Source organism: Alligator sinensis, unplaced genomic scaffold (assembly GCF_000455745.1).
Source record: "Alligator sinensis unplaced genomic scaffold, ASM45574v1 scaffold1165_1, whole genome shotgun sequence".
Classification (NCBI taxonomy): domain Eukaryota; kingdom Metazoa; phylum Chordata; order Crocodylia; family Alligatoridae; genus Alligator; species Alligator sinensis.
This window is the reverse complement of record NW_005842477.1, coordinates 990,556-1,005,196: the sequence shown is the minus strand read 5'-3', so window position 1 is coordinate 1,005,196 and position 14,641 is coordinate 990,556. Positions and strand designations below refer to the sequence as shown.

Here is a 14,641-nt window from a genome sequence, read left to right as displayed (position 1 = left end):
GAAGAGGCCGCCAGCCTCGGGCCCGAAGTGCCTGTCATTCGTGGATGCGGCTCCAGAGAGCACATGTGTGTGAGACTTCCCAGCTCCAAAAATAAGCCCTGCGTTGCGAATGCCAGTAGGGGAAAGGGGCTGGGGCCTCCTCATGGCTCCTTCAATGTGACATGCAACATCTGGCCTTGATGTGTCCCTCCTGGGCGAGCAGCATGTCGTTGCAACATCCTCTGCTTAGGGTTAGATTCTGCCTCTGGACAGGGGGATCCCTTCCTGAACTGGGGGGCCCACCACAATAGGGGAAGGGGTGTGGTACCCCTGGCCATGGGAACACCTAGTTGTGGCACATGCGGTTCTGGTAGCACAGTCCCGGGGAGGGCTGGGGTGTTCTGGAAAGGTGGGGGCTCTGCAGGGGCGAGCGGGGTTGCATCACTCCTTTGCAGAGCATGCAGCGCGCCCAGTTTCTCCCCCGGGTGCTGATTCCAGGAACAGCTCATTGGAACGGCTCCTGGCTCCTCCTGACCAGAGAACTAGGCCCAAGGTTCTGGCTTGGCCCCGGAGCCCAGGGAGCCATCCTGGCCCCTCACATCCCAGCACAAGGAGGGGCCGGGTGCGTGGGACCAGCCTGGGCCCTCATACACAGCCTGGGGCGCTGGAGTCGGTCTACACCCCCCCCCACTAACACTGCCTCTCTCCCCTTGCAGATCATTCCCAACTTCTACCCCCCACTGGAGGCCCATGTCCGGCAAGGCGTCTTCAACTCCCTCACACACATCGTGGAGAAACGCGTCCTCGCGTAAGCAGACACTGGGTTCCAGATGTTCCCAGCCCCCATCCACAGCCCTGCCCAGGCTCCAGCTCCTCAGGGCCTAGCAAAGCCCCTTCCCCACCCCCACCTCTGGGCAGCAACCCACTGTTTCTTTACCTTGGGGGCTCTTGGTGCAGGCCAGCCCCAAGTGCCCCCCAGCAGCCTTCTGGCTGCCCTCTGTCTTCACAAAACCAAGCAGGAGGGTGTCCAGAAGTCGGGGCTACCTCCAGGCACCAGACCTCAGGGCATAGCAGGAAGGCCTTGGTCAGACAATCTTTGTTCTGCACCAAGGCTGATGCTTCTCTGGACACAGGTGCTGGGACTCTGCCCTCAGTGGAAGGAGGGGTCACTAGCGGATCTGGCCTGGCATGTGGGCAGAACAGGGAAAAGCACCTGCTCATGGTCTTGTCTCACCCCGTCTTAATCCCCGTCAGGCACCTGGCTCCCCTGTTTGACAACCCCAAGCTGGACAAGGAGCTCCGGGCTATGCTGAGGGAGAAGTTCCCCGAGTTCTGCAGCTCACCCTCGCCTCCCATCGAAGGTGGGTGTCAGCAGGGCACCCAGCGCTTTGGAGGCCATGGCTCCTGCTAGCTGCCCCTGGCTCCCTGAACGAGCCAAGAGCCAGGGGAAGAGGGCATCACGCCGGCTGAGGGACAGACCACAGAGCTCAGCCAAGCTGGAGGCTCTGTGTTTTTCACACCTGTGCGTCGCAGGCTCAATGTCCAGCCCAGATCTGGCTATGGAGCAGTCAGGGTACTAGCAGGAACCTGCTTCCCTCCTGCCCCTCAGCTGCTGCCAGCTGTCTGGCTCCGGGCGACGGGAAGAAGTGGCAGGATGCTGCTGGCCTGGAGTACATGGTGCCATGGGCTGGTGGAGCTCCAGGGCACTTCCAGGGCTGGTGATAGTTTGGCGTCTCCCCCTGCAGCCCTAGCCACGCTGGGCAAGATCGCTTGCTGTCATGGCACCTCCCCTAGTCGGTCTCCTGCTCCCCCTTTCCCCTGGAGAGGCCGCCCATGGAAATCTGCCCTGCTGTGGGGACCCCACACGTGCGCTGACTCCTTGGCCCGATTCTTGCAGTCAAAATCGAGGAGCCGGTTTCCATGGAAATGGACAATCACATGTCTGACAAGGATGACAGTTGCTATGACAACGCGGAGGCGGCCTTCAGCGATGACGAGGAGGACTTGAACAGCAAAGGTGAGGTGGCCGGCACAGCGCAGCCCCGCTCAGCCGGTGTCAGCTCGCTCCCCAGTGCCACTAAATTTACCCAGCAGGATTAGCTGCAGTCACGGACCCCCCAGGCTCTGTTCAGAAACCTCCCAAAAGAGCCAGGCAGAGGGAGCACGCTGGGAGCACAGTTCCCAGAATGCTGCATCTTCCCAGGCAGCTGCGGGGCCTGTGCAGCCCTGTCCTGCAAGGGGATGGCACTTGCCCAGAGCTCTGCAGCCACCAATGGTTGCCCCAGGACCTACTGCCATGGGGAGAGCAGCTTGGGCCACATCTCTCTGGATAGCTACTTCCAAGGTGGCCCTTTCTCAGCTGCAGGAGATTCCCATGCTGCCCCCCAGTCTGGCTCATGGGTCCACCTTGGTTTCCAACTCTCCTGGGACCCATAGATGACAAGCCTAGCTCACGTTCCCGGTTTAGCTGGGGGGTTCCCTGGCAGCAGCAGTACGGACTGGCTGGGCTCTGCACAGGCCATGTTCATGACATTTGGGCCTCATGCACTCAGTGAGCTCACAGTCAGGCACTATGAGAAGCTAGGTCTCAGCCCCCGAGACACCTGGCCTGTCTGCAGTTGGAATTTCTGCTTTCCGGAGCTGCAGACCCATGGGAGCCTCAGTGTGGTGACCCGTCCCTTCAGCTTCTGACATGCATCACGCTGTGAAGCAGCTGTGGGGGCTTCAAGTGCCCTGGCTGGGGGTCGTCTGGGCTGGGGAGGGACCTGAGAAGCAGCATTTGACTCGGGTGCTGGGCCCAGAGGAGTGACCAGGACCCCAAGGCCACATGCCTGGGAGGGCAGGAGGCTTGAGAATGGGGCCAGTCACCTTGAACAGACTTGTGCACACAGCTCCTGAAGGACCCATCTCTAGGATGCTGCAGCAATGGCAACAGGGAGAGGAGGCAAGGTCTGGGGCATGGTGGTGGGGTCCCGAGTCTTGAAACAAGAGGGTCCCTGGCCCAGCAGCTCTGCTCCAAGCCTCTTCCCCAATCGGAGGTCCAGGGTCTGTACAGAGCTCAGGGTCCATCTCCCAGGGCACCCGGTGCTTGCAGACCTATCACTCAGGCTGCCCAGCCGAGTCATCCGTTCCCCTCTCTCCAGGGAAGAAGCGGGAGTTCCGGTTCCACCCAATCAAAGAGACCATTGTCGAGGAGCCTGTCGACATCACGCCCTTCCTGGACCAGCTGGACGAGTCTTTGAAGGACAAAGTCGTGTTGCTTCAGAAGGGCAGGTGGGCATTGCTGAAGGACTCGCACTCCCACCTCTCCCCCCACCCCCCCCACTCGTTCACCAGGTGCTTGGGGTGCAGCTGCCCACCCCAGATCCCCAGCACTGGAAACTGGCTCAGAAATGCTCATGGACAGATCTGACTGCGAGGTGCCCAGGCAGACTGTCTCCTGCCACCAGTCTGCCCCTGGCCCCTCACAGATGGATGCCTTTGGGGGTCTCTGTCCCTGAAACAAGTGCTGGCAAGGGGGCAGTGCTCCGTGTCATCCTGCCCACAGCCTGCTCCTCCCACCCTCCTTGGAGCAGCCCAGCCTTTGCAGCTGCACCCAAGCCTTAGTAACTGGTGGGAACCAGGCTACACCAGCCCAGTGGTCTTCTCCTAATGGCAGCACCTGCCTGAGAGGAGCTGGTTGGTCCCCCTTCCTGTGCTTTAGACACCTTGGGCTGAAGGGGTGCCGCATGCCCCTGGAGCTCTCCATAGTCTTCTCTTCTATCCTTGACCTTGGACTCCCCCTGCCCCATAGCACCGCAGGCTACAGCAATCAATGCCCATGTAGCTCTCCATGCATTTCATCTCCCGCTTGAGTCACTTAATTAGTTTGCTGTGCGTGCGTGCCCGGGACAGCGAGCACCAGGTGCTGCATCAGCCCAGTGCATGTTCGGGCCTCTCCTTCCCGTAAGCACTGCCTCATCCGTGCCCCCCACCAGCTCTCAAGCCCTCTGCACTCCCAGGCCAAGCCAGCTCAGCACAAAGTGCTATTGTCCCCGCGCTCAGTATCTCCCTGCATAACTTGGATTTCCTCTTGTTGTTGTGCTCCAGCGACACGGAAGCCCAGTGTGAGGTCATGCAGGAAATCGTGGATCAAGTCCTGGAGGTAATGACTGGGACCCGGAAGCCATGTTCCCACCCAGCGCGGGACCCCAGCGCGGCTGTGCCAGCCTGCTTGGGAGGGGGCCTGAGCAGAGACCAGCCTGTACTGGGCCAGAACCAGGGCTACATTCACGGGCTCCATTAAAACCCTGTCACTGGGTGAGGGGGAACTGGGAGCCAGAGGCTTGGCAGAGCCCAAAATGCTGCAGCCCCAGGTGTCTGCTAAGTGCCTGTCTCGCTGGCAACCAGCTATGACAGCAGCTCTCTTCACTGTGCTATAGCAACAGGGCGATTACCGAGGGGGTAGAGAGGGGCTCTTCTCTGGAGCCGTCAGGCACAGGCCTAGGAGCCGTGGCCTCAAGCTGCAACAGGGGAAACAGGTTGGAGACGAGGTAGAACTTCCTGCCCCTGGGGACAGTCAGGCATTGGAACAGGCTGCCCCGAGCAGTAGGGGAAGTTTCCAAGAACAGGTGGATAGACACATGGCTGAGATGGTTTAGTTGAGGATGATCCTGTCTTGAGCAGGGGGTGGACTAGATGTGGCCTTGTGGGGTCCCATCCAGCTCTGCTTGCCTGTGAACAGAGTGAGCCCAGGTCCCACCCATACGGTGCCATGTTCTGGGCTCAGCACAACCCGCTCAAATCCAGGTCGGGTGGCAAAACAACTTCCCCTTCTCATTCTTTCTCCGCCAGGAGGACTTTGACTCGGAGCAGCTCTCAGTGCTGGCCTCCTGCTTGCAGGAGCTCTTCAAGGCACACTTCCGTGGGGAGGTTTTGCCAGAGGAAATCACAGAAGAGTAAGGAGGGCTCTCCTCTCCCTCTCATTCCTCCATGCCGGGAGTCGGGTTTCCACCATTTCCAGCACCCTGGCACGTGGGAAGCTTACGTAGTCTGGCCCAGGGAAGCCGCGGAGCAGTAGGGACTGACATCCTGCTGAGGCAGGCAGCTGGAGGATGCAGCCTCCAGTGAAACCATCCATTCCCCCCCACTTCTTAGCATGTGGGAAGTGAGAGCAGGGGCACTCATTGCCTAGGGAGCTCCTGGGGGCTCCCATGTCCAAGTGCCCTGCTTGGCACCTGCGTTTTGGCCCCCAGGGCAGTGTCCAGCCTTGGTGGACGGAGGAGGTGGGGCAGACACTTGCTGGGAATGCTGAGGGTCTGTTCCACAGGGCTGGGCCCCAGGGACTGCTGACCATGAGCAGCACGTGCTGGGGCCTGTCTGACCTGGTGCTTTCCCCGCAGGTCTCTGGAGGAGTCGGTCGGGAAGCCGCTTTACCTAATATTTAGGTACGTGGGTGAGAGCTTGGACCCACGCTGATGGGATGGAAGGGAGGAGTGCTTTGGGTGCCCCCACATGCTCACTGCAGGCTGCCTCAGCTCCATCCTGGTCACTCTGCTTTCTCTGCTGCCATGTGGCCTCAGCTGAGCATGCCACACACCAGGGGCTACCTGCAAGGGTGCCCCAGGTCAGGGGCACCAGAGCCAAGCCCTCAGCTCTGTCCCCACGAGCCTCTGTGACAGCTGGGTCCTGAGAATGCCTTGCAGGGGATTACCTGGAGCCCATCGCCTGCCCTGTGACTCTGCATAGCCCCAGCCCATGGATTCCTGGCTCCTGAGGCTGCTTGCTTCTGGGGGCTCCAGGAGGGGACATCAGACTAGCCAGAGATGCCCTGAGTTCCTTGTATCCGCTGGGCCCCTTTCTCCTGGGTGCACAGGACACTTGTCTGAGCCCATGTACTAGGCACTGGCCTGTCTGAGATCCATGGTGGCATTCTCTCCTATCTCCCCCTTCCCCAATGCCCTTCAAGGAATCTCTGCCAGATGCAGGAAGACAACAGCGGCTTCTCCCTACTGCTAGATCTCCTGTCCGAGCTCTACCAGAAGCAGCCCAAGATCGGCTACCATCTCCTCTACTACCTGAAAGCCAGGTAGGCCTATGCGGGCAGCGGGGCCAGGCACTGGGGGCAGTCAGGCTGCAGCTGGGACTTGGTCAGAACAGGACATGTGGGTGTTAACACCGCCCATTGAGCGTGGGCTGGGGCAAGTGTTCGGTGCCCTGGCACTGGCTGGCACGGTGCCTGTTAGCCAGCGCTCACACCAGCCCCTGCCCCTTGCAGCAAAGCAGCTGCTGGAAAGATGAACCTGTACGAGTCCTTTGCCCAGGCCACGCAGCTGGGGGACCTTCACACGTGCCTCATGATGGACATGAAAGCCTGCCAGGAAGATGACGTGCGGCTGTTGTGCTACCTTACCCCCTCCATATACACAGAGGTAAGAGCCTGGCCTGCTCTATTTGGTTGCCTAGGACTGGGGTCTCTGCCTGGGAGCACAGGCCCCACTGGCCCCAGTCCTGGCCCCTGGGACGTTCCTCAGCCGCCACCTCAACTTCCTTTCTGTTACTGCCAAAGCGAGAACATGTTAAGTCCTAAGTCAAAAGCCCTGTGCAGTGCGAAGCTGGCTGTCCAAGGCTCGGAGAGGGCTGTGCTCACTAGCTGCTGTGTCCCGGGGGCCAGAGAAAGCAGCAAGGGAGGGGGCCTGCAAGGGAGCCCTTGGGTTAATGAACATCTCGTGGCCTCCATCTGGAAGCAGCCCGCCTGCCTGCTGGGCCCCATGTGGTGCCCGATCGCAGAGCATGCTCCGAGGGGAGGGGGGACGGCCCCAGCCCACGGCTGCACCATAGGGCTCAGGGATTAGGGCTCCCGCGATTCAACATGGTCTTGGGTGGAGCTGCTGTTCCCTCTCCCTTGCCAGGATGTTAACGGGCTAAACTCTCGCCTCCAGCCCCTCACAGACTCGTTCCAGCCAGGCCCTGGTGGGGTGGTGTGGGCTGCAGTCCAGTGGCCGTCCCAATCTGCCAGCTTCATGCCCTCCAAAAGCCTGCAAGGGTTGTGGCATTGTGCAGCGCAGAGCGGGCTCCCCCTGGCCTTCTCCCCATACACTAGCTGAGGGGAGCAGCCACAGATCCCATGAGTGCTGCCTGCAGCCAGCTGTGGCAGCAGTGAGCACAGCAGGAGACGCAGCATTTCAGGTCGGCCTCGGACAGTGGCTCCTGGCTGAGAGCAGTGGTCAGCTCTGGCCCGGGTCCCTTGCATGGTGTTGCTATTCCCACTGCCACGGGCAGGCCAGGCCAAAGCCTGGGGGCCAGGTTCTAGGGGCTGCCATGCTTTCAGCCAGCACTGCCTGTGTATCATGCCCCTGCCCCACCTCTCTGTCCTGTTCCCTGCAGCTTCCTGCAACCATATGCAGCCCAGGAGCTTTCAGCCAAGTTTGCAGCTATGGGGGAAGTGTGGGCTTGGCTCCAGGGGTGCCTGGCCCAGCTGACTTCCACCCTGTGAAACAGCCCCCTTTCCACTGCTGCTATGTCCACAACACCAGAATCAATGGGGGCCATGTTGCAGGAGGCCCCTTGGCACTGGGCAGGGTTCCCAGCACCACAGCCATGCTTTCGCCAGCTCCAGCCTTGCGAAGAATGAGCAGGTTTGCTCAGGGCTGGGTAGGCTGCAAGGGAGGGCCATTGCAGAGCTGACCACAGCATGCACACAGTGTGGCAGCAGCATCTTGCTGGATGTTGTTGGAGAACTCATGTGGCCTCGGACACAAACCAACAGGGCCAGCTCCGCTCTCCTGGCCATCCCCTCCTGAGCCTCACTCTGCGCTTGGACTCTTCCAGTTCCCAGATGAGACCCTGCGGAGCGGGGAGCTGCTGAACATGATTGTGGCTGTCATCGACTCGGCCCAGGTGAGCGGGCAGCTCGGCCTCCCCGGCAGGGTGAGCAGGGCACAGAGCCCTGGCGAGACCCTCCTGGCAGGGGCTGCACTGCTAAGTTGCCATGACGCCAGCCAGAAGGACCCAAAAATAGCCAGCGGGAATGTGGCAGGTGCTCAGAGCCAGGCGCCACACTCTGCTCTGTCTGGGCACGATGGGCTGATAACCCCTCACTCGCCCTGTTTACCCAGCCTGGGTTGGAAGCAGTCCCAGGCGTGCATGCTCCCAGCTGGCCTCTCCTTTCCTAGTGTCTTTCTGGGATCGGGGTTGTGTCCAAGTTGCAGGGGGGGCCCTGACAGGCTCCCCTCACCTCCACACCGCTCAGTCACCACCCACAGGGCACAGGCTCGGGCTGTTCCTGGTACAGCGTTTCCTCTCCCCTCTGTCATCCACTCTGTCCATCTCGTCCTCTCATTCTTCCCTGCTGGCTTCATCTTTTTCCCTGCCGTGTTCTGGCCATGAAGCCAGTGGTTCCCCCTCCCCACAGGGTGCAAAGGAGGTCTGGCCTCTCCCCAGCTGGCAGCTTGTGCACCACTCTGAGCCAGCCCCTGGAAACAGCCACAGGGCAGCATGTGCCTCCATCCCCCCACTCCACCCTTCCCAGAGCCCGGGGCAGGGGCTAATTCACAGCTGGACGTCCCTGCTCCTAGGCTTGTGCCTTGCTTGTGACTTCCGTGCTAACCGAAGCACTCTGGTCCCGGCTGGGTGCCTGGCCTGGCAGCCTGCACTCTCCAGATGGGCAGCCACGATCCAGATGCCATGTGGTCACTCCCTCCATGGCTGGGCGGCACCCTGGCCAGGCCGTGTGCTGTGCACTGCTCTCCCATCCCTGCCGGCCTCGTGTTGATGTGTGAAGCTGTTAAGCTCTGTATCTGCTCGCCTCTGACAGCTGCATCACCCCCAGCTCCAGCTGCTCTGATTTACAAGCCACCTGCAGCTGGCTGGAGGGAGGAGGTGCAGCTTCCCACAGGCTCCTGCTTTTACATGGGGCCCTGCTCACGGGGTGGGCAGTACTTGGCATGCCAGGCCTCTGTCTGAGCTGTTTGCCTGGCAGGCTGGGAACCCTGGGGCATGGAGCCACTCCCCCCTGCTCACCCATGGCACTCTGCCTTCCAGCTGCAGGAGCTGGTGTGCCACGTGATGATGGGTAACCTGGTGATGTTCCGGAAGGATTCGGTGCTCAACATCCTGAGTAAGTAACGCCGTGTGCCGCAGGGGAGGGGCAGCGCCAGCCATGTCCAGCAGCCCCCAGGCACCAACTGCAGGCTGCAGGTCCCAGCTGAACCCAAAGGCACGATGGGAATGGGGCTTTCTGTGCCCTGAAGCCACGTGGGTGCTAGTATAGGCTGGGGGAACCACAAGGACTGCCCAGGGGCTGGCCCCGGTCTCTACCTGGCACTGGGGGCTGGGCTTCATATCATCTACCTTGGTCTGGGGCTGACTGTCCCTTCCCTGCTGCAGAGGCAGGATGCTCTGGCCCCACTATAACAAAGGTTTAATTGCCTTTGACTGACAATTAACCCTCAAGCCACCAGCCTCATGCTCCTAAGGTCTATGCCTGGTAGAGCTGGCAGGCAGCACGTGTACGGAATTGGCCACCATTCCCCGGGCACGAGAAAGGGCCTGGGTTTGGGGGTACAGCTTCACAGTCCGTGCTTGTTGGTGCACACTGCCAGGCCGGGCTTGGCCCTCTGAGACGGCATGGGGGGCTGGGCATGGAGAGGTTAACAGGCTTGTGGCTCCTAGTCCTGGGTCGGATGCTGTGGGGGTAGGGCTGCGCCACACAGCCAGCTCTGAGCAGTATGCCAGCCCAGGGATTAACAAACCTCATTAATGCCCTTCCCCTGAGCCCTTGCAGCTGCCCACACCCACACCAGCAATGGGGCTCTGGTGCCACCTGTCAGCTGCCAGAATCCTGTCTCTTCTGCCAAGGCACGGTGCTGGCAGCTGTACAGAAACCAGCCCACCACAGCGGAGAGGCGTCCCCACTCCCTACTTTGCTCAGGCATCCCCAACAGCCCCACACTGCCCCTGAGAGGCTACAAGTGGTAGGGGACAGCTGCCAGGCCCGGCAGAGGGCACCAGGCTCGGCCCCATGCCCCTCTGCTCCATAAGCAGCTGCTGGCAGAGCTGGGGCAGCACGCCAGGCTGGAGGCAGCGCCTGGTGCAGGAAGACAGCTGGCTGGAGCTGGGCATGGGCTTAGGGCCACCTGCAAAGGCCTTGCTTCCTCTTTGGCAGCTGGAGATGGGCAGGAAGCCCAGGACTGGGTTGTGGGCAGGATTGAGGGACCTCAGCAGCACAGGAGAAGGAGGCAGGGGCCTGGGGCTGGGCTGGCAGGACCCTGTGGGGTAGAAGTGGGGAGCATGGGGGAGACCTGGGGCCTGCAGGGTAGGAGCGGGCAGATCAGTAGCTTGCCCAACTCTTCCCCCCCCCACCCCCACTGGCCCATCATCTGCCCAGCTTCTAGGCAGGGCTAATAGAAGGAAGTACCTGGCATTTCCCCCCCAGCCTGGCAAGGTCAGGCACCCCTGATGGGCCCTTTGCTCCCCTCTAGTTCAGAGCCTGGACTGGGAGACGTTTGAGCAGTACTGCACCTGGCAGCTCTTCCTGGCACACAGCATCCCCCTGGAGACCATCATCCCTATCCTGCAGCACCTTAAGTACAAAGGTGAGCCATCTCAGGGGCAGCCTCTGGCCTGGGTGTGGGCAAGCCTCCATGCGGGAGCAGGCCGGATGGGGACTGGGTGGGGATCAACTGGTGACCCCGCTTTCCTTTGCAGAGCACCCTGAGGCGCTGTCTTGTTTGCTGCTGCAACTGAGGCGAGAGAAGTAGGTGCCCGGGACCACGCAGGGTGGGGGGATCTGGGGGGCTCTGGCAGCTGAGCCACCATGACCACCGCTCCTCCAGCTTGTTAATCGGGCTTTGAGCGGTGACATGGCTGGTGCCATTTGTGTCCCAGCAGCACACAACTCCACGTAGATGCCATCAGCAAACAAGGTGCCGCCTGCACTGGGCCTGCCAGTCGGCACAAGGCAAACGTCCCAGGCTGTGTGGTCACGGCTGGGCGTGTGGGTGCTGGCAGGTCGGGATTGGACTCTGTGCAGCTCCACCATTCCCACGCCCTCCCCTGGGGCCAAGGCTGCGTGGCTGGATGGCTTCGTGTGCGCAGGCCTGGGTGGGGCCAAGGGCAGTGCAGACCCCTGGGCCTGGGGTCTCTAGGCAGCCTCATGGGCAGGATGGGGGACAGGGGCTCAGTCCTGGCCCACTACAGCCTCTCCTTCACCCCCCTGCCCCTCCTGCAGACCCAGTGAGGAGATGGTGAAGATGGTGCTGAGCCGGCCCTGCCACCCTGACGACCAGTTCACCACCAGCATCCTGCGGCACTGGTGCATCAAACACGATGACCTGCTGGCCGAGCACATCAAGTCCCTGCTCATCAAGAACAACAGCCTCCCGCGCAAACGCCAGAGGTGGGGGCAGGCAGGGGGGCAGGAGAGCTGGCAGTGGACTGGTCCCAAGCCTCTCCTCCCACTCTGGCTCCGGGTCAGAGGAATGTGCTGGTGTCGGGAGGGAGCTGCCCATCACCAGCCAAAAACTGTGGAACAGACCCCACCCCCCGGCACAGCCAAGGGGATGCTGAGTGGGGCACAGGCACGTTAGGGTCCCTTGTGCTTTGGCCACATCCATGGGGTGGGGCCTCAGCATCCTGGATCACAGCACCCCCCTCTGCCCAGGCCCAAGGGCTGATCACCTCCCCTCAGGTGCAGCCAGACCAGGGTGAGCCCTCAGCAGGGGCTCAGCACCCGCCTTGCCCCCGAGCCCTGCTACCTCCCGCAGCCGATAAATAGCAATAAATAATGGATCCCAGGCAGCATGTGCCATAAACAGAGTACCCCCTTCCCCGGTGGCACGTGGGGACCCTTGTCCCATTCCTGGCTGCGTTGCCCCAGGGCTCCCTTCCCTGGGGTGCCTGGAAAGGGGTCCAGCCAGCACCAGGCATGGGAGCAGGACCCAGTGCTGCTGGGACACTCGACTGAGGCAAATCCCCAGCTTCACTGGAGCCTGTGGCCTGGGCAGTCTGAGGCCTGTGCCCCCATCCACTATGTCAGCCCTGGTGTAAGCCCCTTCCCCACATGGCTCTGCAGGACACAGGCAGCCCATGACATGCTAGGTTTCCTGGAGCACAGGGGCCATCTAGCGTCCAAGGGAAGCCTGGCAGCCCCGAGCTGTGTTCCATCTCTCGGCACGAGGAGGGGTTGTTGGCCAAGCCCTGGCACGTTGCTGGCGGCGCCTGGGCCTGGCCAGGACCCCGCTGTGCTGGGCACCGGGCCAAGGCCACCCCCTCCTCCTCCTCTACGTCATCTCATTGCCGGCTCTTCTGCGCTCCGGCACGTGTCCAAAGCTAATCCCCACTAATGAGCATGCGGCTGCCAGAGTCCTGCTGGGCTGGTGGAAGGGCTCCCTGCGGGGATGTGGCCCTGGCCCTGGGCACTGATGCGGCGCCTTCTCTGTCCCAGCTTGCGCAGCTCCAGCAGCAAACTGGCCCAGCTGACCCTGGAGCAGATCCTGGAGCACCTGGACAACCTCCGGCTCAACCTGACCAACACCAAGCAGAACTGTGTGTACCGGGGGCCCGTGCAGAGCCCGAGCTCAGGGAGGGGATGCCTGGGGAGGGGGTAGGTTTGGGTATGCTGCTGTGCTTGGAGCACTGAGGCTGGAGCGTGGTCTGTGGGACCAGGGCTGCATCTCAGCCCAGCTGTAGCACCAGGATGGTTGGGCCTCGCACTCGGGATCAGGGCCTCTCCACCTATCCACCGGTGAACTGCACCAGCCCGGAGCTGAGAGAGACCCAAGGGCCCACAGGCTGGAGCTCCCCCTCCCTGTCCCCCAGTGCCTCCTCTCCCTGCCCCCAGCACCAGTGTGTTGGGACTTGGCCCCTGTGGGTCCTCAGGGCACCTCAGCAGCCTGCTTCTGCCAGACAGGAGAACGCTGAGGCCAGGGGGAAGGGAATGAGCAGGTGCTAGAGCTGGGGTGGGAGAAGTTTCTGACTGGCCCAGCATGTAGGGGTGGCTCGGGGCGGCTTGAGCAGCGCTGGCGGGTGCCAGGCTCTGACCAGCATCTCTGCTCCCGGCAGTTTTCAGCCAGACGCCTATCCTGCAGGCGCTGCAGCATGTCCAGGCCAGCTGTGATGAGGCCCACAAGATGAAGTGAGTGCACTGCGCTGCCTACCAACGGGTTTCTGCCTTGGCCCCCTGCCCTCGGCGTAGGAGGAGGCTGGGGACTGTGCACAGGTGGCTGCAGTCCCTGGCAGGCAGCTCCTGCCGCTTCATGCTGTGACACTAGAGGGCAGCAGGCAGGAGCCTGAGGAAGACCCTTGGCTGAGGGGGTTTAGGGTCTCCCTGCCCCATGGCAGGGGGCTCCAGTAGCCCCTCAGTCGCATCTGATCCAGCCCCCAGCTCTGTTTACCTGCTGCTGACGCCCTGTGTGGTGCCGACTGACTCAGCAGGGTCCCAGGGGAGCAGGGTGCTCAGCCCCTAGTGCTGTTGCTCACCCAGACTCTGTCCTGACAGGTTCAGTGACCTCTTCTCCCTGGCGGAGGAATACGAGGACTCTTCTAGCAAACCACCCAAGAGCCGCCGGAAAGCCACCCTGTCCAGCCCGCGCAGCCGCAAGAATGCAGCGCAGCCCGCCAACAACGAGGAGGAATCGGCCTCCAGCAGTGCCTCGGTGAGAGCGGCCCCCTCGCGCCCCCGCCCCACACTCGATCGGGGCAGGCACCGGGAGCGCGGAGCCACCAGCTGGGACCGTTGGGCCCCATGGCGCCCAGGGAGACGGGCTGCACCACGCCGTCAGGGCTGGGGTACACCCCGTGGGGGTCCCTGGCCACCCAAGTGGTGAGGGAGGGGGCTGCCTTGCTTGGCTCTGAGCACATGGGCTGGCGGGACGGCCTGGTTGGCCCTACGCTGATGCCCTCCCACTCCCCGTGGCAGGAGGAAGAGGACACCAAGCCCAAACCTACCAAACGGAAACGGAAAGGCTCGTCGGCCGTTGGCTCGGGCAGTGACTCAGGCTCCCACGGCCCTGTGCTGGCAGCAGCCCGCCAAGGGCCTGGAGCGGCCCAAGCCACGGCCTGGAAGGCAGCACTGGCAGCTCGTGTCTCCGCGCCACTCCATGCTGCGCTGGGAGGGCACCCGCCCGCTGCCACTTTTAACCCTTTTTAACTGCGGAGCTGGGGTAGGGGCTGGCACCACTGCCGCTCTCCGGGCACGGGGCCGTTCCCCATCTGCCTCCAGCTCCAGCCCCAGGGGCCCTGCCGGGCCCCGCAGCCGCGGCAGGCATGGGCAGGGGCCCCGGCCCTATCAGATGCCCCCTATTTTCATACGAAGACTGTAAATAAATGCTGAGAACCGCCTGTCCTGCCGTCCCGTGCCCGCCTGCAACTGCCCCCTATGCGACCAGCGCCGTGGGCCCCAGCACTGGGTCTGAAGAGCCTGGCATCCACCCTGGGGCATTTTTAAGTGTTTTTAAGAGACTAGTAATAACCATGTCCCCTTTTGGTACCTGCGGGGGGAGGCTGCCGGTCCTGTGGGGGCCCCCCACCCCACACACACACACACACACACACACACACCCACAAATGGGCTCACAAGTCCTGGGACCCCCCAGGCCTTTGGGCCCCTCTCCCTCTGCTGCTGCTGCTGCACCCCTCCATGCCCTGCTGGGGGGCCGGGCGCCCCCTTGCCAGGGGGACCCAT

The 14,641-nt window shown here is 62.3% G+C and overlaps 1 protein-coding gene across 1 annotated transcript in view; it reads left to right on the top strand.

The window, feature by feature from the left end:
• The window catches only part of INTS3 (integrator complex subunit 3), a 34,763-nt gene extending 20,465 nt beyond the window's left edge, over window positions 1-14,298 (top strand). The window contains exons 14-32 of the mRNA XM_025212642.1: window positions 696-787; window positions 1,234-1,340; window positions 1,877-1,996; window positions 3,123-3,252; window positions 4,069-4,123; window positions 4,813-4,916; window positions 5,361-5,405; window positions 5,927-6,046; window positions 6,236-6,389; window positions 7,789-7,857; window positions 9,001-9,076; window positions 10,440-10,553; window positions 10,666-10,714; window positions 10,846-10,968; window positions 11,189-11,356; window positions 12,404-12,504; window positions 13,021-13,093; window positions 13,457-13,613; window positions 13,877-14,298. Of these exons, the coding sequence (XP_025068427.1) occupies window positions 696-787; window positions 1,234-1,340; window positions 1,877-1,996; window positions 3,123-3,252; window positions 4,069-4,123; window positions 4,813-4,916; window positions 5,361-5,405; window positions 5,927-6,046; window positions 6,236-6,389; window positions 7,789-7,857; window positions 9,001-9,076; window positions 10,440-10,553; window positions 10,666-10,714; window positions 10,846-10,968; window positions 11,189-11,356; window positions 12,404-12,504; window positions 13,021-13,093; window positions 13,457-13,613; window positions 13,877-14,107 (2,088 nt within the window). The 3' untranslated portion in view covers window positions 14,108-14,298. The remainder of the gene's footprint in view (window positions 1-695; window positions 788-1,233; window positions 1,341-1,876; window positions 1,997-3,122; window positions 3,253-4,068; window positions 4,124-4,812; window positions 4,917-5,360; window positions 5,406-5,926; window positions 6,047-6,235; window positions 6,390-7,788; window positions 7,858-9,000; window positions 9,077-10,439; window positions 10,554-10,665; window positions 10,715-10,845; window positions 10,969-11,188; window positions 11,357-12,403; window positions 12,505-13,020; window positions 13,094-13,456; window positions 13,614-13,876) is intronic.
• Window positions 14,299-14,641: the final 343 nt, after the last annotated feature.